Genomic DNA, 20,389 nt, shown 5'->3' with positions numbered 1-20,389 from the left:
GGAGGGGCGGGGCGGGGCGGGCGGGTCATGGCGGGCGGGGCGGGGGCGCGCGCGCGGCGTGAGGTGAGGGGTCACGGGGCGGGGCGGGGCGGGCGGAGGCCCATGTGGAGCGGGAGCGGGATCAAGATCAAGATCGGCATCGGGATCGGGATCAGGAGGAGACTGAGCTGCCCGCGCTGAGCACGGGGAGGCCGGAGCCACACCCGCACCGCCGGGCCCTGGACGCAGGCAGTGCGGACGCCGGGCAGGCCGCGGACGCACCATGAAGGGGTGAGTGCGGGGCTCGGCCCGGGCCGGGCCCGCCGGGGCCGCCCGGGAGGGCAGCTGCGAGCGGGGCGGGCCCGGGCGGCGCGGCGGGCGGGAGGCGGAAAGGGCCGAGCGGTGCCGCCGCCTCTGAGCTCGGGGGGTGTCGCTGCGTCCCTCCCGCCCTCTGGGACGGGGCCCGTGGCGGGCAGTCCCTCCGGGCTCTGAGAAGAGCCGGCGGTGCCGCCGCTGGCGCCCTTTGGGCTGAGCAGGAGCTGCCCGCGGGGTTCCCGCGCCGTCACGATGGTGCCGCCGCCGGAGCGAGGATTCTCCGCACGGAGCCCCGCGCTGGAGCGGGCGGGACGCGGCGGCTCCTCGTGTTTGGGGGGATCCCGCCTGCGGGTCTGGCGGTCCGCAGAGCGGGCGGGGATGCTGGCCGGGCTGTCGTCCCTGTCTGGTCCTTGTCTGGCGGTAGCAAAGAAACGCCGCTCACTATGTGCGAAAAAGCTGCCAGCCTCGGATGTGTGTGGTTTTGCAGTGCTATTGTGTGCAACATCCTCTTAGCACTTTTGTTGGTTTTTTAAGTCTTTAATTGCTACGTGGAGGCTGTACAGCGTGCATGGATGACGAATGAACTGTGTTCTGTGTCATGTTTCTGTAGCACACCCGCTGCTTTGGCCTGGCATCGCTTCTCTCTGTCTCCTGAAAACTAGAGATTTCAAATCTGGTTGGCTGAAAGCACTGATTTCCTTCTCAGTGGGGGCAGCGAGGTGCCGTTTTTGTACGGGAGACTGGAGGCCTTTACACTCACAGTTGTGCTTTGGTGTCAGATGACCTGCCTGACCTTGTCCAGGTCACTTTGGGACAGGTTTTTCAATGTTGGCTAAACCACCTAATGTTTATTAATTTCAGCATCACTTGTGCTCCACAAAACGTGCTTGTTCCAGTTCCGTGCCTCAGTTTCTTCATAGGCACAGAGGAAGCTTTCCCCAGCTGATTCTCAAAAGAGCATTAAACCAGTCCCCTTGGAACTGGTGTTATGCAATGATGGGTATTATTATTCCAGTTTGGCAGCTTAAGGCAGGGTGAATGGGAGCTGAATCACTTAAGCTTTTACTAAGAAATGGTAAGGGGTTTAGCTTACTAGCAGTGGGGGTGAGGTCATACAAGACTGCTTGATAACACACTCTTAGCTGGTTCTTACAGCGTGTAAGCAGCTTCAGGCATCCTGAGGGGCTGGCAGGTGTCTGTAGAAAGAGGTTCAGGGATGATTGCAAATAAACAAACTCTCAGCTGACATAAGATAGGTGTGTTTGGGATATTGGACAGCCCTTTCTCCACCTGCACCACCCTACATAAAGTGGGACACCCCCGCTCTTAGTCCCCGAGTAAGGAGGACGGCGGGGTTTGCGGGAAGAGCAGCAGCACGGATCAGCCAGGATGAGGTGGCAGTTGATGCGATCCTTGTTCCGCAGCGCTCCCGACAGAACTGGGTTTCCTTTTATCCTTTGTTGACCGTTCTGCTGTTTGCTACAGCTTAGCCTTGCTTTGGTCGTGTGTCAGTGGTGGGACGGGGTTACTGGGACCTGGGTGTGTGAGTGGGAAAGTGGCCCAGGCGTGCTAGGCCGGTGCTGTGGGGATGTCCTGGCAGGGCACGGCCAGAGCTGTCTGCCGTGTGCAGTGCTCCCCGAGGAACTGAGCCTGGCTTTGCTTGCACTGATCAGGAGTTCTCATTTCATGGGCTTTTTAACTTCTTGTAACTTTTTTTTTAGACTAAAAGGCTATGGAGAAAAAAACTGCCTACCACTCTTCTGCTTCCAGAGCACCAAACTTCATTTCTGTCACTTTACTTTTACTTACAGGCAGCTTTATTTCTGGTTCAACTTCAGGGCTTACTGCTTTGGGTTCTGTACTTGGTATTTCTGCTCTTCTGGTACTCTTTCATCTCTTTGAAGAGCAGCATATTCCTGTCTTGCCAAAACACTGTTAGCACCACACAGCAAGTTCTGGTGCAGAATAAATTCATATTCCTGTGCAGATTCTCATATTGAATCCAGGTGTTCTCTAAAAACTCAGATGGAGGCAAATATGCCGGCAGAGCTCAAATTGAAAAATAACCCCATTTAAATACAATTGGACTCAAAGGACTAGAGAATAGTTCAAAAAGAATGTATAAATACACAGGGGTACTTGGGAACAAATCCAAATAGTTTTTTAAGTAACAAAGATTGGTGACGATCCCTAAAGTACAAGTACTGTCAAAAGATGGGTCCAAAAATAGATCTAAAGCTTCAGCTCCCAGGATACAGAAACTGATAGGTTTGAAGGGATCTGTTTTGTCTTCAGTATTGAATCCAAAATTGTGGACAAGTCCTTCTGAGCGAACTGACTCCATCTGACTGTTTTTTCTGGGAATGTATGCACTGCATTGTAGGCCACACCACAAAATGCAGAGATGATTTTGGAAGCACTTGGAACAGCTGATGTTTAATCAGCTCTCATTAAGAAGAGTCTACTTTGGCAGAAAAAGAATTAAAAAAGAAACTATCCGGTTCATTGGCATGAAATTTCAGATCTGAAAGATTGTGTAGTCAATGTATGTGTCTTGCAGCCTTCTTTCTTAGCTCTCTGAATTCAAAATAGCACATAGATGTGTGTTAATAATGCATAGCAGGTTGTAGTGTCCCTGTCATCAGGATATTTGAGGTTGGGTGACCTACCTGGGCCCTCTGGTTTCAGAAATATCTGGTTGCAGATTTTTGTGCTTTCTCAGCTGCTTACAATTTCAGGGATTTTCTCTTATTTGATGAGTTAAACACCATCCTCTCAACTGGGAACTGCTATTAGCTTTCACCTGATTTTGTGAGACTTGGCTTTGTGTTCACTCTATCCTCACCATCTGAATAATTTTAATAGTCTCATTATGCTTCCTTTTTTTTCTTAAATGTGACTTGAAAAACTGAGGAAATTCACTGTTCTGTTAGTGAACCTTGTGATTCTCTAGAGATTAATTTATGTTTTCATTTATTATATGTTATTATTGTTAGTTCTTGAATTTGAAAATCTGTTTTAGAACTATGTTTGCATGAGGAAAAACACCAGTGGACGAGACTCAGGTTCCACTCTCTGTAGTAATCCAGCTGTTTTTATAGAGCAGATGTAAATAATACTCCCTGCACTTTGCTGTTTTTATGGTGTTGATTCACTTGTTGCTCAGTGGTTTTGTGTTTTCATTACAGTTGTTATGCTGCTGGTTTTAAGGAGAGAAAACTGAAAGTCTTGCATTGATTCTTGAGCATTTGCTGATTGCTGTTTGTGACATTTGATGTCTTAAAGTAAGGGTGCATTTCTGACTTGTTTGTGTTCACATGAAACCTATGAGAGTAAGGCATCCAGCCTTTCCCTGACAGCCTTCCCTAAAAATCACATTACACGGGGCTATTGCAGGACCTGCGTGCTCCATTGCGTGCATGTACCCTCTGTGTGACCAGCATTCTTACACCCATGGAGCTGGTAGGGCATGTTGCAAGCAGGGCCCAGTGCCTGTGATCCTGTGCATGTGTTATTCTTTCACATTGACCGAATCCCTCTCCAGTTTTGATGGGAAACACCTGGGACATTGTCATGTGGCAGCACATCTTGAGCCATGTGGTGGAAAACTGATTGAAACAGGGAGTAAGCAGAGTGCTTAAGTGTGTTAAACCAGCCTTAGAAAGAGGTGTGCACTAACTGCTTTTGGGTAAGACACTCCTAGAAGATTGCCTCTCAGCTTTGTCGTGTTTTCAGCTAAGTCTCAGGTTTTGTAGTTCCTAAGGGTCCTCCTGACTTGCTGTGGAAGAGTCCTACAAGCTACATCCTACCCTGCAGGTACCTGCTGCCTCAGACAACTTCTTAACCCTGAGACTTTGCAGGCTTGTGCTGCTCCGGCTGCCTTTGTAGGACGTCGCAGCTGGGGAGTACTAAACATAACAGTAAAATAACTATATTGTTTCTGAAGTGTGGGGAGTCATTATGGTAAGCTCCGATACCTCTGCTTGTTTTGCCCAGATTCAAGGAGTAAACCTTTCAAGGTCCTGAAGATAATCATGTTTCTGAGGAGAACAGGGAGGGTTTTTTCTCTCCTGAGTTAGTATGACAGAGTTTGTGCAGAGCTGCTGAATTGTTTCCGTTTGCTCGGCACAGTGCTAAGCTTAACATATATGGGAGGAAGTTCCAAGTTTATGAGAAAACTGCTGAATGGTCATATGCGCTGGAGTCAGGACAAAAAGGGTAATTGAGCTTGAAAATGGCTTTATTTTTAGGCTTTCTCTGAACCTAGAAATGTCCAAGTGTGAGCTCAGGTCTGCATTTATTTTCATGGATGGTAAATTTAGACCTTGCCCATATGCAAGCTTACAAATGGCTTAACAGCTTTTAAATGAGTTTATAAAAAACTCAGTGCAGTTTATTATAGGTACTTTAACCTGATTTATAACTCTGACCACTTTGAGTTTAATTCCATAACCAGATTAAGACATTCCACGAAGTAGGAAGATTGGGAGGGTAGGAAGGTAGCAGAGGAGTTGTAGCCATTTTACTGAAGCACTTTAGAACCCAGTCTTGTGTTTTGAGTACTGTTTGACCATTTGGTTCTTTCTGCATGTCCATGTGGCTTGGTAGTTTGGGACATTTTTGTGAAAAATGTGATAACATTAGTTAATCACCAAATGCTACAGACTCTGCTGCCATCTCCTGAGGACAAGAAATGATGCATCCTCCTTTGCCACACTAAGTCTCTCTTAAAATGGGGAATAACGGGTGATGGTTGAGCCAGAAAAATACTTTAATCCAAGTGGAAATCATTCAGAACTTGAAGAGCCTGCCCATTTGGCAAGCATTGGAAGTGTTCAGACCAATAATCTGAGAAGGCGCTAGATATTTTTATCCAGAAGAGGAAAGAACATGAAAAGTTGGAGCTTTATATTTGTTTAGGAATTGATAAGAGAGAAGTGCAGTACTTCCTTGCATCACTCCTGCTCTAAGTGAGGCAGGCAATGCCAGGATTACTTTCTACTCCTGCCTGGAAAAGAGAAAGGGAAGAAGTGACCGATGTGAGAGTTAGTTGTAAAGCAGCAGAAGTTGGTCAGGAGGGTGTTTGAGGCAGGGAAGCCAGGGTAAGAGAGAGTCTGTGCACAGAAGAATACCTGGTTATTTGGAGACTCTTGGCCTTGCAGACCTGAGAGCAGCAAAGCACAGCACTGAAATGGGGTACTGTGTATTTGTGTCAAAGCGTATTGAATGAATTCATTATAAGAAGGAAATTAGACTTTAGGCTTTATTGAAAATAGAGCCAAAACCATTTCCACAACACTGTCACTAGGCTACTAAGATTAAGATATTTGAGTTTTCCTGGGGGCAGAGTATTTCTTTCTTTAATTAATTGAAAATATTGTGCTTCATAGTAAGATCTTCATGCGTGAAGTACTTCCTGAGCTCACTTGGTCTTCCTTCTCCCTCTCCTTGTTCCTTTCCAGGCTTTATGTGATTTTTGGCCCTTAGCAGACTAGAATCTCTAACCCTGAAAAAAATTCTGATTTCCAACATCCGAGCATTGAATTTATGTTCTCTTGAGAGTACGGGATGAGACCCGGGCAGCAACTGAAGGCTCGTGAAAGTTTTCTCTACATGGCACTTGGAATTGTTGGCAAAGATCACAAATGAAGTTGAAAATTGTATTTAAAGGAGATTTAATTGTTTTTTGATCTTTGGCACAAATTTTTATTTGAGAACAAATCATCCTTAGTGAAAATTGGGAAAAGGATGGGGGGATGGAAATGATTGTTGCCTTAGAAGTGAAATTTTTAAGATAGGCGCATGAAACTGATAGCACATTCAGTTAATTTTTCACAGTATGTTATTAATATAATGTGTGATTTGAACACCTTGCAAAACCCAGCTCTGGGACTGAAATTGAAAGTATAGGTAGGAAATCCATAATGACTGACTTTTTTCCCCCCACTATTCTAATGGACAAAGGCATTTGTAAAGAAATGCATTTTTGGTGACCTGTAGAAATGGTTTGTGTGAAGCAGAAAAATTATTTTGTCCTGGTATGTCAGTTATGTAGTTTGTTAGCTGTGTACATACAAGAAGTACCCTCAAGATGTATTTATGTAAATAAGGTACTTTGTAAGCATCGCTTCTATTTTGAATTTGAAGGTACGCCTCTGTTCTTACCTGATGATCATCAGGTACTTCATGAACACTAATTAGCAAAGGCTCATTATCTTCTGGGAGGCAAATAATGGTTATAATTGTTAGATCTGGGGACACTGAGGGTGTGGAAAGTGGCAGTAATCTATAAGGTGTCTCAGGATATAGTTAGTGGAGGCGCAAAACTAATTTTGAGGGAAGCTATTTCAAAATAGTGAAGTACTTCTGTTTAGCAATCATGGATAAAAATCAATGTTCTTGTGAGCTTGCTTTAGAGCAGCAGTGAAGAGTTGGGGTTTCTGGCAGCCCTTCATCTGCTGTATGATGGCAGACAAGTTGTTTCCTCTTTCACCTGATATTGATGTACCTGGGATAGGCTGAATAAATATTTTGGCTTTAACCTTGTGAGGTGCTCTGGAGCAGCAAAATTTTATGGAAAACTAAGTGATGTATGTGTGTCTGCTTTTCTATTCTGGACCAGCTACATTTATTTTTCCTGTTTTAGAGTTTGAAAATTCTGTCAGCTGGGCATAGTGATTGATGCTCTTTGTATCCATCTACAGAATAGGATAGCTTATAATTTTCTTGGAAAAGTTTCTTTTTCAAGAATTGAAAGATGGAGATTCACTTGAAGATTTGAGAGCTAGGTAGGACATGTTACAGCTGGAAAAACTGTGAGGCTGTTATAGCATAATTTTGCTTCTTGCATGTGAAGACCAGCCAGTCTTTTGTATGTGGTCAGGTTTTCTAGGTTGAAGCAGAGTAAATTACACGACATCCAGATATAATGAAGAAACTTGGCTGTAATATGCTGTGGATTTTTTTTTCCTTTTTTAATGCTAAAGGGAGAGGCAGCAAGGGTCTGAGGTATGCCTTGGGGATGTGATGCGTGAAACCTGTTCACAGTGACATCCAGTAGTCTTGCAAGTCTTGAATAAAGTCTTGTGTTAATTCTGATTCTAAAATGGCTTTGTTTTCTTCTGTACATCATTGTGCTCTTCTGCAGGCCAGATCTGGGGGTAGCGTCCAGCAGGGTATCGGGTGTCATGCAACACATGTTTTCAGTAGTAAGCAGGACTAAGGAAGATCAGGGGTTTCAGAGCAAATTGGTAAGGCTTTTTGCATGCTAGGTTTGTACTTATCCTTCTGGTTTTCTGACAAGCGAAGCAGAGTAGATATGCAGCCCACAGATCTTTGAGGTAATTGAAAACATACTGGTCTGCCCACAAGAACTCGACTAACTTGTGTGTGTGTAGCAAGACAGCTCATCCATTATAAAAAATCCTAAACAAAAACAAACCAAACAAAAAACCCCATAAAAATCCCAGTGACCCCAAAACACTAGAACAGGCTCTTTTGGCCTTGGAGTAGAATCTAAGCAGAGCCACACCCTTCAGGTCTATAGCCTTCATAGTTCTGGTTTGGTTTGATTTTACGAGCGGATTATCCTGTCTAGACTCCTGCTTTGACTTGGATGCCAAAATAGAAGCAATAAAGCTAGCTAGCCGCTTAGCAGGTGACAAACCTTCTCTGAAGTCCTCTTAATTTGTTAGGGCCCATTTCTCAGTGCTGCCTCCCCTGACTTACTCCTCAGTACGTTTTGCAAGTTTCAGATACAGCTCTGCTAAATTTAGCCTGCCAGATGCCTTCAATAAGCTGGAGCCCAGCTATCAGTTACATGGAGATCTGTTTCAGTCAGGCACAGCCCTCTGGGGAGAGACTTGCACTATTTAAAGTTGAATGAGACTGAGATTCTTACAGCATTTAGAAACTTGAAATTCGCTTTTTCTCCCCGATGTTGGTTCTGAACTAGTGTTGGGCACTTGTTATTCCCAGGGAGTGAATTTGCGTTTCCTGTTGAACTGTAGCTGGAAATTGGCTGCCTCTTGAGCTGTCATTCTGTATAGCAGTTCTTCTTTAGTATCATGTTGAGCAGCAAAAGGCAGTCTTAACATAAGTCACACTAATGTCTCATGTAGCCTGTGTTATTTCCACCAGTATCAATGTAAGATGTAGGAAAAATAGACTGTTCAAATCACAGCACTGTAAGCTGCAGGCAGAGCAATGCAACTGCAGCAGGACTAACTAGATTGCATTTGGTCCTACAAAATTTTTGATGCTTTTTCTAGCCAGTGCCTGGAGGATCTTAGGACACTGGCATGCAAGAGCAGGAGTGTTAATGCCAATGTTCTGGGCATGCATCCAGTTTCAGGAAGTGGTGCCTGTCACCTCACTAAAGTCACACTTCTGTTCAGATTTGGTGGATCACTCTTCACTTCCGCTCTTACATCGCTGGGCAGTGTTGCTGTGCGCTTTTAACAGATAGCAGCCTATGCACCAGCAGCTGATTCCCTTTACTAGTGAATTCTCCAAGTGTTTTTTCCCCAGTGACCAAGTCATGGAATGTAGCAGTCGTGAAAAACACTGAATGTTTCTCATTAAAATGTAATCCTAGGTTATGTCAGGAAAATGCTTCCAGTAGTGACCGAAAAAACTTGGTGCCATGGGACAGGACAATAACGTTTGGGCTGCTGTAATCAGTTTTGGTTAGCTGTGTTTAAGGAAAATCAACTTTAATCAGAAGGAATGTAAGAACGAATATGACAATAGTAGGAATTAAGAGCCAACCTTGCAGGAAAAGGCCAGGAGCTTGGCTTTAGTTAGAAGAAAGGTATGAAGAGGTCATGGTAACTCTCTGAAAAGGCCTGGGCAGTGGTGCCCATGCTCTCCAGGCAGCATAGAGGTACATTTGAGTACACTGGAATAACTAACTGAGAATAATGGTAGCATGGGAGCAGCCTTACAATGGAAGATATTTAAGCGGCTTTAGAAGGCTGGTATTTCATTGAGGAGAGTGTATGGATTTGTGGAACATTGTGGTAGTAAGAGGCCTGACCTGATAAGCCAGGAGTCCCTCATTCTACCGTGCTAAAAACAATTGCTTGGAATGGGGTGACTGGCTTGTCTCAGAAGCTTTGACATCTAAGGTGGAGTACAGTTGACTATTGCATCTTCCATGGAGTGCCATTTGAGCTGTGGGGTGCCAGTAGTAAGTGTGGATCTTCTTAGCAATATTAGTGGCATCATAGAGTTGAGTAATTTGTTATGGGAGGGCATGTCCCTTCTGGGCACTTCAGGTTCTTTACACATCTTTATGTTCTCTCGTATGATAATTTGAGCTCGTAATTGAATTTTTTTCTTTGCAACAGCAGAGGATAAGTGTTTCTGGTACACCCTCTACTAAGCTGGAATGCACAGGACTGGCCTAGTCAGACCTTAGCTGGCATAGTAAACTTGCTTAAGTTACTGATTTGGCTGAGACTTCACTTGAAGAACCAGGTCTAGTTGTAAACTGCTGTTAAAAACAAACTAACAACAACAAAAAAGACCCCACAAAGCTGCTTGCTTTACTTTGGTGAAAATAAGGGAGTGATAATTTGGAGTCCTTTATTACAGGTGCTTTGTCTTGGTGATTTGGAGTAGTTTTTCAAAGTGCACAATGTTGTTTGGATGATAAAGTGTAGCACAATATCTGTAGACTGTGTTCACCGATGTGCTGGATAATCTATATCCCTGTGCTCCTCTTGCGCAGTACTTCCAGTTTAAACCGGGGTGAGCTGGCACTTCTGCTCGAGAACCAATTAGTTCTGCCTATGGAAACTTTTTTTCTCTTCTTTATTCTGGCTGAGGACTTATGTGATGAATGCAGTCAGGGGACTGATGTGGGTTAAAACTAAACTTTCCTTTTTTTGTCCAGGTTAGTTTTAATTGGTTCACTACATTGATGCACAAACATTTGTGCCAGCAAGAGGATGGAAATGAGTGGCTCGGGGACAGCAAGACTGCTGCTTTCGGCAGCAGTGCCAGCTTTCCCATGATTTTACTCAAGGCCCCAGTGGCACTTTTGCCACACCGTCCTCAGGCAAAATGATGAATTCTCATAATGTGGGTCTTCCTTTCCATGTTCTTACTTAATTTACGTATTAAATGGTTTTGTGCATAATAGATGTGGTGCTGATTTAATCAGCTAGTCCTATACATTAAACTAATTTATGGTTTGAGTACATGCTATTTAAACAGATATGTTTAGGGTATTGATTTATGCTTCCTGCAGTGTCTCTCAAACCTCTTTCATTTTAGTCTCCAGGGTAAGGTACTGTCCCTGGTGCAATTCTTGCGAGGACAAACCCGATAGTGACAGAGCATAGGAGACAAGCAGCGGGAGATAGCAGGAGGCAGCAGTGAACATGGCAAGTGGTGAGAGATAGAGGGGGGAAGTCCAGGGGCTTGAGGAAATGTGTCAGCAAGTGCCTTTTAGCCATATACTAACAGAGTTCATTTCTCTGGCCTGATGCCAGCCTCAGAGGTGATGTCTTGGCTCAGCAGCTCCCAGCCTTAGACTCTGCTTCTGCATTTATTTATTTGTTCTCTGTCTGAAACCTTCTTGGTAAAGATCCATTTTCTGGCCATGTTCCCTTTCTTCGCCATTTTGTCCTGGCTGCCTGTGGTAATATATTTTTGTCCTGTTGCACTGTTGTCATAAATATTTCATAGTGACTATCTTCTAATGCCTGGTTTGTTTGATTAGTAACTAATTAATCTTTAAATAATATTAGAAAACACTACCTTATGATGGTCTGTGTCAGGGATTTTTGCTCAAAAGGAGATGTGGTGTATAGTGACTTCGTTGTGAGTTCATCATGCTAGCAGTGCTGATCTACTGAAGGTTGGAACTATTGATACTTTTTTTGTATCACGAAGGTTAATATTGTGTTATTTGGAGAAGTGGTCTTGGCTTTCAGTAGCTGAGTATGAATGTGATGTTTGTCTCCTCCCTTACTGACCTCCTGCACTGCAGCTCATGTGACCTAGCTGAGTAGTTGAGACCTGCTCCCTTTGGTTTCTACTCTCATGCAGACTGCAGCAAAAGGGTCTCTTCAGGCTTCTTTTCCCTCCTAGTACGAGATTACTGAGGTGCCCTACTCCAGCAAAACTCTTTCACGGACACAAATATACCCAGCAACCCACATGCCACAGTTTTACTCCTGCCCTTTCTGAGGAAAAGGCAGCAGCACTGCTGGCTGGGATCAGAACTTGCCTTCTGTGAGCCTGAAGAAGCCCTGCTGTGCTAGGCTGAGCAGTTGTGCCAAGCTGGGCATAAAACAAGTACTTCAATTTCCCCACCATCTCCAACTTTGATTGCATGCTTGTTTACACTGGGAGTACTTCTGTATGTGAGAACATCATCCTTATTAGCTCGGGACTTATATTGTGTTGGAATGTAATTCTCAAAGGGACTTGTGCAAATGGCCATACATGAAGAAAGGAATCTTGAGAGCAAACAGTGTCTTTACTGCTGTTTGGACAGAAAACAATCTGGCTGCCCATATCTATTCAGTAAAACAGGGCTGATATGAACCTAGAATTGTGTGCTTTTCTAATTTCATGTACACTGGCTTTCTGCATATTCTGGTGGTCATTTGGGAAAAGATTGTGATTATCTTGGTCTTTTTTATTTTTCATTCTTGTAATCCTTGTTAAAACTGCTTGCCCTCACCCAAGGATAACTAATCTCTTTCTTTTAAAATTTATTTTTCTTTTTTTTTCTCTTTTCTTCTGTGTGTATAGTGTTTCTGCCAGGAAGTTAGTCTTAGAAAAGAGAGAAGCTTGCTATGTTTCTTCTCAGTATAATTCAGTGTATTTTAAGGTTGTGGTTCTGCTCTCAGCAGGAAGAAGGATTTCAGTGATGATCAAAGTAGATGCAGATATCACCTTGAGAAGGGCACAGTTGCATATTAACAGGCTTAGTATATTTGTTGCATGCAGTACTGTTCGTTTTTAGAGAAAAGCATCTAGTAATGACTTTGTTGAAGCATAGGCTTTATATTGACAGGTGGTAAAATTGAGGCTGTCTTTGAAGCATGGATAAGAACTTCATTTCCTTGGTCTCTGTTCTAGCTTCCTGTTCCTCCCATATTTTCCTTAGGGTTTTTTAATATTTTTTTTCTTGTGATCTTGATGATCAGAGGGGAAATGAGTGGGATAATGTTAAAGGTAATACTTATGTAGAGAACCATGTTCTCCTGTCTCTTACCCAGTGAAACCACACATGTACTATGGCACATTAGTGTTTAGGGTGACCTGAGAAACTTCTGACCGTATAGAACTGACTGAAACTAGATTTGGGACTTAAATCAGCCATAAACCTTGATTGTATGGATTGGATATGGCAGCTCAAATATGTATTGAGCTGGCTCTTAGGTGGGACAGTTCTCTAAGGATAAGCAAAGTATCTTGGGTGTCCTTAAAAATGTTGCAGTATATCAGATGTTAAGCATGTTTTGATTTGTTCCAGTAGCCGGATCGAGCTGGGAGATGTGACGCCACACAACATTAAGCAGCTGAAGAGGCTAAACCAGGTCATTTTTCCTGTCAGCTACAATGACAAGTTCTACAAGGATGTACTGGAGGTTGGCGAACTTGCCAAACTAGGTACAAATGTTCTTGCCAGTAATTGTGGGCTGTGGTGGCAGAAGTGGTCATCATTGCTATCCATAATGGTTTTGAATAGCTGCTTCTATTTAGTTGTTTTACATCATGAAAAATAACTGTTTAAGAACCTCAAAGAAGCCACAGAGGGTCTGTGTTCTAAATAGATTACGTCCCACTGGGAATAGGCATGTTTTCTGTTCCAGAAGAAAGCAGTTGTGCATTGCCAGCTTACCTCCTGATGTCATTGCTGGTTGGTGTGAACAGTAATGAACAACCACTGTGTCAAAGCAGCACTAGTTACTTCATTCCAAGTGTGAATCCACAATGTATGTAATTTTATCTGGATAGGAGAATTAATGAGAGGGGAGGGAGGAAGATACAAGGGTGTAAATTAAAGAGCTGTATGTGTAGTTTGAGACTTGTTACTGATAAACCTTTGTTTCCCTCCCTGGCAGCTTATTTCAATGATATTGCAGTGGGAGCAGTGTGCTGTAGGGTGGATCACTCCCAGAACCAGAAGAGACTGTACATCATGACACTTGGATGCCTGGCACCCTACCGAAGGCTAGGAATAGGTAAAGAGGGGTCTTCTTTTATATCTGAGGCATCAAAGAAACCAAGTTGCTGTCCAGCTTTTTAAATGCTCTTTCAGATTTTTAACCAAGTTAGTGCACTTTAGACTGCTGATTTCTTTGGAAGGGACTTGGGGGAAAGAGTATGATTTATCATGTGTACATTCTTCCCTGCCTTTCAGAAATGAACCTTCTGTAGTAATTTTTAATTCAGGATTTCAGATTACTTTAATCTTAATCATATTATAATACTGTGATGTAAATACTCTGCTTCTATGGATGTGAAAATTGTTGCAGAGAGAGATGAAATAATTTGTCAGAGATATGTAGCCAGTATGCAAGTCATACATAAGTAGAACACAACATTTCTTCATTGGCTTCTCTTTTCATTCTTCTAAATGTAGGGGCTTTATATTTATTTTGTCTTTATCACTACTGATTATTGCTGCTATGGGGTAGCACCTGCTTTTGGTCTATTTTGCATTAAGTTCTTTGCTCCACATTGCAAACTAATAGGACACATTAATCAAGACCTATAGTAACCTGTTTGCCTTGACAAACTGGAAGGAAAAGATAACTGTATTTTAAATTATTTTATTAGGTCTTTAGTAGAAAAGCTTACCAGTGCCTTCACTGCTTTATACAATATTTTGGCTGTATTTTGAGCTGAGTTTGAGACCTTGAAACTAGTATTAAAATAAGCTGATTTATACATATGCTTCTGGTTTGTTGTGACTTTTATTTCTTCTTCTTCATTCAAAATGAATTAAGGTTTATGAGCAATCAGAGACAGAATTAAATACTTACACATCATGTTTTATTTGCCTTTCCTAGTTTTCACACTCTATCATTTTAATCTACCTACAGTTAACCTGCCTCTGCTCAAGGAAGCACCTAGCTAAGTACAGACTAAATTGTGCCCTTCTAGTTTTATTAAGTATCTCTTTATCTTTTGGCAGGAACTAAAATGTTGAATCATGTCTTAAACATCTGTGAAAAAGATGGCACTTTTGACAACATCTATCTGTAAGTAAATGAGTTACACTCATGCATTTTTTGAGAGATGATAAAGGTAGATATGGGAGCAAAGGGACGGAGATCCAAGTGTGGGTTTAGTGTATATTTTTGTGGGGTCATGGAACATAGCAGGGAAACCAGGGGTCATATTCTAGGCTTGTTGTGTAATGCTGAGAAAACCAAAAGCTGCTTGATTTAGAAAGGGTTCTGCAAATTTGCTGAATTTGAAAGTAGTTTAGTTACAAAATTATGTTCTAGAGCAAAATTACACTGTAAGACAAAAAAAAATCTTTTTAAAAAGGATTTTATTTTTATCATACAAGGTCATCTTCTGAATGGAAAATACTGCAAGTCTTGAATGCAGTTTTGATGCATATGCTGTCTGTCTTTTTTGACAGCACTCTGTGGATTAGAATATTAAAGATGTTTGCAAGCACTGAAAGTTTACTACATTCAGTAATAAGGCCCAACTGCTATTCCCATTCTGGCAGGTCAGCTGTTTGTGCAGCAACATAATAAACTAGATCAGTGCCCTGACCCAGCTGGGGAAGCTGTTTTCAGTTTTGTTTCTGGGTGTTGTTTTTTTTTTTTTTTTGTTCTAGTGTGGTTTTGGCTTTTGGGAGTGGTTTTCTTGTGCTTTGTTTTGGTTATTTTTAAAATCAACTGCATGTCTGTGTAAGCACTTGGCATGATGCAGGCAAGAGAACAAGCACTGGCATAGAGGGCAGTACCAGGAGTCCCCCTGGAAAGAGAATCTGAAATCCATACATGCCAAAACTATGCTTTTCCTTTTATGCTGGTTTCCCACTTCTGCTTGTTCCTGTGCATTGGTGTCTGTGTGGTTACCAGGTGAGTTTGGTTTGATGGCAGTTTTTGGCCTCATTGCTTCTCTAAACCAACTCCTTGTGCGTCGCTGCCTTGGCCATCACATCAGTGCAAGCATGATGCACTGCTGGGGATGGGCCCACAGCAGGTACAGCTTGGATGGACTTACACTGCCACAGAACTACACCCTGAATACTTGCCAGGCCTGTGGAAGATGCTTTGTGAGGAGTGTTTCATACATTGATACCACTATAAATGGAGTGACTTTCTCCTCAAACTCAGTCCACTTCTGCCATGGAGGTGTGCACTCTTCCATGCGCACTCTTCCGCATCCTCTGATGTTGTTGCTTTGTGCCCTCTCTGTAAGAGGAACGTGTTTCAAAGAGGTGTCTGAATAAAGTTGCCTTTGGCTCATATTCCTTCCTGCTCTTCTGCCTCAGGAGAAGTGGTAATGAACTCTCTCTGAGATGCCTGCATAATGGGACAGGGGCTGCCCTTTTTACTTTTGCATCTTACTGTGTGCACAGTGAAGGAACTGTTTGCTGATTCTAATACAAAAAAAAAACCCCAAATCCTTCATAATCCTTCTTTATAGTTCCTAGACCAAGGATTCTGGCATGAATAAGCCCCCAAAATTTGGCTAAAGTTCTTTTACTGGCCCATTGATTTTACTACAATATCTAATGCTTGTACATCTTCTGTTTGAACATATTGTGCAGTTTAGCACCAAATTTGATATCACTGCCTAAATTTGTCTTTACAATAAAGTTCCCTTTTAGCTTTTTGGTGCTTATTTGGCTTAACACTAAGATCTTTTGTTTTGTTCTGCTTTGGCTTCCACAGTTACTTTGGTTCTATGGTTATACAGTGTGTTGTCATGACAAAGTGGTTCATAAAGTTGTGCGGTGTCCACTGAATTTTGGAAGTGTCTAATGAATGCCTTTATTGATATAAATATTTTTATTTTTTTCTATTTTTATTTTTTAACAAAACTTGTCCAAATAAGTGTCCTAGTCACTTAGGATGAAGAGCTGATGGCTGTTTGTTTTGGAGGCCTTGAAACACGCTAGCAAAATCTGTAAAACTCATGGGGAAGTAAATACAAGTGAAAAGGACTTTGTAAATCCATAGGACTTCTCTGTATTACAGCTTTTTGTGAGGAGAGAGGAGTGGTTAAAGTGTAGAGCAAGGTGTTAAAATCGTATCAAACATCACTGCCAGTTGTATGTTACAGTGTGTTGGGATATTCCCTGAGACTACTCCTCTGATCATCTGCAAAGTGTTACTACAGGAGGTTAAAGCTGGCTTTATAGTGAAACTCTGTTACATATTTCCACTGAGTATCTGCCATATTGCTTTAATAAGATGAAGAAAAATGGAAATTACTGAGGTAGTAAGACTTCAGAGTCTCTCTGCCATTTTGTGTTCCTTGAAAGAGTTTTACTGAGGGGAAACATTTACTACTGTTGACAACCATGGGCCATCCAGGAGCTGAGTGTTAGCCCAGAATTGAATTGGGAAGACCAACATTTCTAGTCTTGGATTTACACTGCTGTTCCTGTCTCTATGTAGCTAGCTGCTTTTCTTGTCTTTGACCTTTCTGAGTATGGAGGCAGAGTACTGACCCCAGTCTCTCTATGCCCTGTTCTGTCCCAGGCATGTCCAGATCAGCAACGAATCTGCAATTGACTTCTACAGAAAGTTTGGCTTTGAGATCATTGAGACGAAGAAGAACTACTACAAGAGGATAGAGCCCGCAGATGCCCATGTGCTGCAGAAAAACCTCAAAGCCCCTTGTCTTGGCCAGAATGCAGATGTGCAAAAGACCGACAACTGAACAAAACCCCAGCGGACACTTTCTTGCACTTGCTTGTCGCCAAATAAGGAAAGAGAGGCCTTTTTTTTTTTTTTTTTTTTTTGATTGGTTGGTTAGTTTTTTTGTTTTGTTACTTTTTTTTTTTTTTACTCCACCCCTTCATCTTAATTTTTTTTTCTTGACCTCTCTCCAACAAAATGTAATGCTTCTTCCAAGGATTGTCCAATCATGTTTGGGGTTGGGTTTTGGTTAGTTTTGGAAATTTTTTTTTTTGAGCTCTCCTTTCTAGTTTTTTTTGGTTTTTTGAGGGTGGGGGGGCGGCTGATTTTTTGTTTTTGTTTTTTGTTGGGGTGGGAAAAGGTGTGCAGATCTCTTTTAAGTTTGAGGTGTGGAGGGCTTGAGCAGGTTATCCTGATGACAAGTTTCCTTCAGAATTATTCTTTCAGTAAGCAGAATGTAAACCCAGTGGGGGGGAAAAGGCAAAGCAATATCTTGTCCTTTGACTCCTACATTATTGTGTTTTTTATAACCTACAGGGTACTTTACTCTCCCCCAACCTTTGAATGTTACTTCAGTACTTCCCACTCTTCCTTTTAATTCCCCCACCTCAAAAAAAGTATATTTAGTTCTTCCCAGTATTTTTGAGTATGGCTTTTTCCTCCATCTTTTGCTGAGAAGGGTGGGCTACTTTACCATACCTTTTCACTCTGCCTGGGCTGATCTTTTTGGATGCTTTTTTTAAATACTCCTCACCGAAGCTGGTGCTACACTTCTTAACTGACTGAGAGGAGGATTTAGAGTGGTCTTTGTTTTTTCTTATTTTCATTTACCCAACTCCCAGCAGACTTTTGCCAGAGTAAGAGCTAGATCTGGTGTTGGCAAGAATAACCTTGTAAAAATATGAATCCTGGGGCAACACCCTTGCTTTAAAAATGGGTGAAATTCTGCAGGGCTCATTGTGAGTTAGTTTTATCCATGTTGTTGGGATGGAAAAAGTGACTGTGACCACCTTACCAGCTTTGATGACATAAGGCAAGCACCTGTCTCCAGTTAACTTTGTTACATCTGTTGAATCTGGGGTGGCAGATGTAAGGGTTGAGGAAACCAGGCAGCAAGGCTAAGAAGGCGGACATGAATCTGACCCTAATCACGTAGCTTTGCAGGGTCTCCTGGATTTGCTTGGGATTGGCTTGACTTGCTGTGTTCATGAGCTCCTTTGGGAGGAAGTGGTGAAGAACTGCGTGGTTTTGCTCCTTTGAAGATTATTTTCCCCTTCCCCCGTTCAGTAGTAATAATGCAGTTCTCCTCTGGTGAGAGGGTGTTCGTGGAGCACCGGAGAAAGCAGCGTATATTAGAGCATTTAATGGGTTTGGAAAATAGGCTGGCTGGCTTCTTCCTAGTACTGTAACTTTGAGGCTACAGTAAACTGTACTAAGCTCTGCTTTGCATCCTTTCATGCTTTGTTTGCGTGAATACCAGTGCTCCTTTCTAGGCACTGTTGCCAGCAATTTTATGTATGCCAATATAAATACCAACTTGAGCTTGGACTCTTCTCCAAGCATCTGGAAAAGTGCACTGAGCTGAGACAACACCAACCTGCCCCATCCCCCATGTACATGCTGAACTGTATTCTTTTCCTGTTTGTTTTTTAAAGTTTAGATCTGCATCTTGAATTCTTCTGCTCTGAAAGCCTCCAACCTGTAGTGTGCATTGCAGCATACATCTGGTTAGTAGGTGCTGTCCAGTCATTAGAGGGTGACTTGGAAACCAAGGATTCCAAAACGAGAATTGTGGTGAGGCAAGGGATGGCACCCCTCGCTGCACGTTAGGTGGTCTTTGATACCCCAGGGATGACTATACCAGCTCCTACACAGTTACTCCTTCTTTGACAGAGGCGTGTAGTGTTTGTTGGAGTGCATCTTGACAGACCTGTGCTGGAAAACGGCTGCTTAATTTGCTGAGTTTGCACTAATGGAGTCTTGGAGATGGGCAAGGTGGCCAACACCAGCCCGTCTGCATGGTCCGAGCACCTGTGTTTGCAACACTTGGTGGCAGACTCTGGCTAGAAAGATGCAAACGGTTCCCATGGCCAGAGGCAGCCTAGTTTTGACAAAAGCTTATTTTCAGTACAGCTAGGACCTGCTCGTGGTGGTTATGTTGTCAGCCTGGCATCTTTCTGGAAGAGGATGTATCGAAGCACAATTAGCTTGTCATATGCCAACATAGTTTCCCTGGCCATCTGTAGACCAAACCAAGAGAAGTATGCGGAGGGAGAGAGAGAGATAGTGTTGTATTTGAGGATGTTCGTGCAGCACAGCTGTAACTCAGACCATAGCTGCCTCTGGTGCCAAGCAAAGTGCTCTTCATTCTTCTAGAACTAAGTGGTAAGTGTTTGGGTTGGGTAGATGGGTGTGGGGATATGAACTCTTAGGATTTGCTGTTGTCGTAGGCTTCCACAAATCAGTGTGTTACACAGACAGTTATTCTTCAGGTTTAAAAGTACAAGTCTGATGTCTGAACTTACTTGGATTAACCTTGTTTCTGTCTCTTTTTGCTTTGGGCTGCCATCATTCTATGAATGTATCCATGAGAACAATTCTTAAAGCTCCTATTCCACAGCAGACCTGCCTCATTGTAACTTCTAACAAAATGTTTTGTAGGAGATGGAAGAGAGAATAAATCTAAGACTCCTTTTCCCAGGCTATTAATCCTGGAAAACAGTTGTTGAATCTTGAATACAAGGTTTGATCAGAATCTTAAGAAAACTGTGTTCCCTGTACATGGGTAAGGGCAAGTGAAGGTCAGTAGCTCTGGATGACAAACAGTTGTGTTTTATTAGTCTACCAGTTGTGTTGAGTGAGGGAGGAGAGTGCTGTATTTTAGTGCTGTTACCTAGAGACACTGAAATTGTGTGAAGTATGGGCTTACTGCAGAGAACTTCAGGTACTTCGGTTGTTGCTGCAGGAGGACATCCTTCTAGCTTGAAAATAACAGCTTGTGAACAACTAAATTTTTGCAAAGTTGGGAGTTTCAGTGGGGAAAAAAAACCCACCAGCACCTCCTGTTCTGGATGAAGATCTAGCAAGAAAAATGTATGTGACTAACAGCTTTAGAGTGTAAATTGTGTATAAACAAGTTACTCCTGAATCTCTGCAACTGGCTTTGTCACACATCGGTTGAAGTATGAAGATATTACCTACAAAAAGACTCCTACTTGAGGAAACCATGGTAC

General features: G+C 42.7%; 1 protein-coding gene across 2 annotated transcripts in view; it reads left to right on the top strand.

Annotated features, from left to right (window-relative positions):
- The first annotated feature begins 73 nt into the window (after positions 1 to 73).
- Positions 74 to 20,389, top strand: part of NAA50 (N-alpha-acetyltransferase 50, NatE catalytic subunit) — a 20,908-nt gene continuing 592 nt past the window's right edge. The window contains exons 1-5 of one of the 2 annotated variants that reach the window (XM_038142431.1): positions 74 to 270; positions 12,794 to 12,927; positions 13,383 to 13,502; positions 14,459 to 14,525; positions 16,998 to 20,389. The exon at positions 16,998 to 20,389 is cut by the window's right edge and continues 592 nt beyond it. In XM_038142431.1, coding sequence (XP_037998359.1) covers positions 263 to 270; positions 12,794 to 12,927; positions 13,383 to 13,502; positions 14,459 to 14,525; positions 16,998 to 17,178 — 510 coding nt within the window. In that variant the 5' untranslated portion in view covers positions 74 to 262 and the 3' untranslated portion in view covers positions 17,179 to 20,389. Of the gene's footprint in view, positions 271 to 12,790; positions 12,928 to 13,382; positions 13,503 to 14,458; positions 14,526 to 16,997 lie in introns of both variants that reach the window. The other variant, XM_038142422.1, reaches the window with a different exon arrangement.

The sequence above is a fragment of the Motacilla alba genome, chromosome 1 (genome assembly GCF_015832195.1).
Source record: "Motacilla alba alba isolate MOTALB_02 chromosome 1, Motacilla_alba_V1.0_pri, whole genome shotgun sequence".
Lineage (NCBI taxonomy): Eukaryota > Metazoa > Chordata > Aves > Passeriformes > Motacillidae > Motacilla > Motacilla alba.
This window is presented reverse-complemented; position numbering and strand designations above follow the sequence as displayed.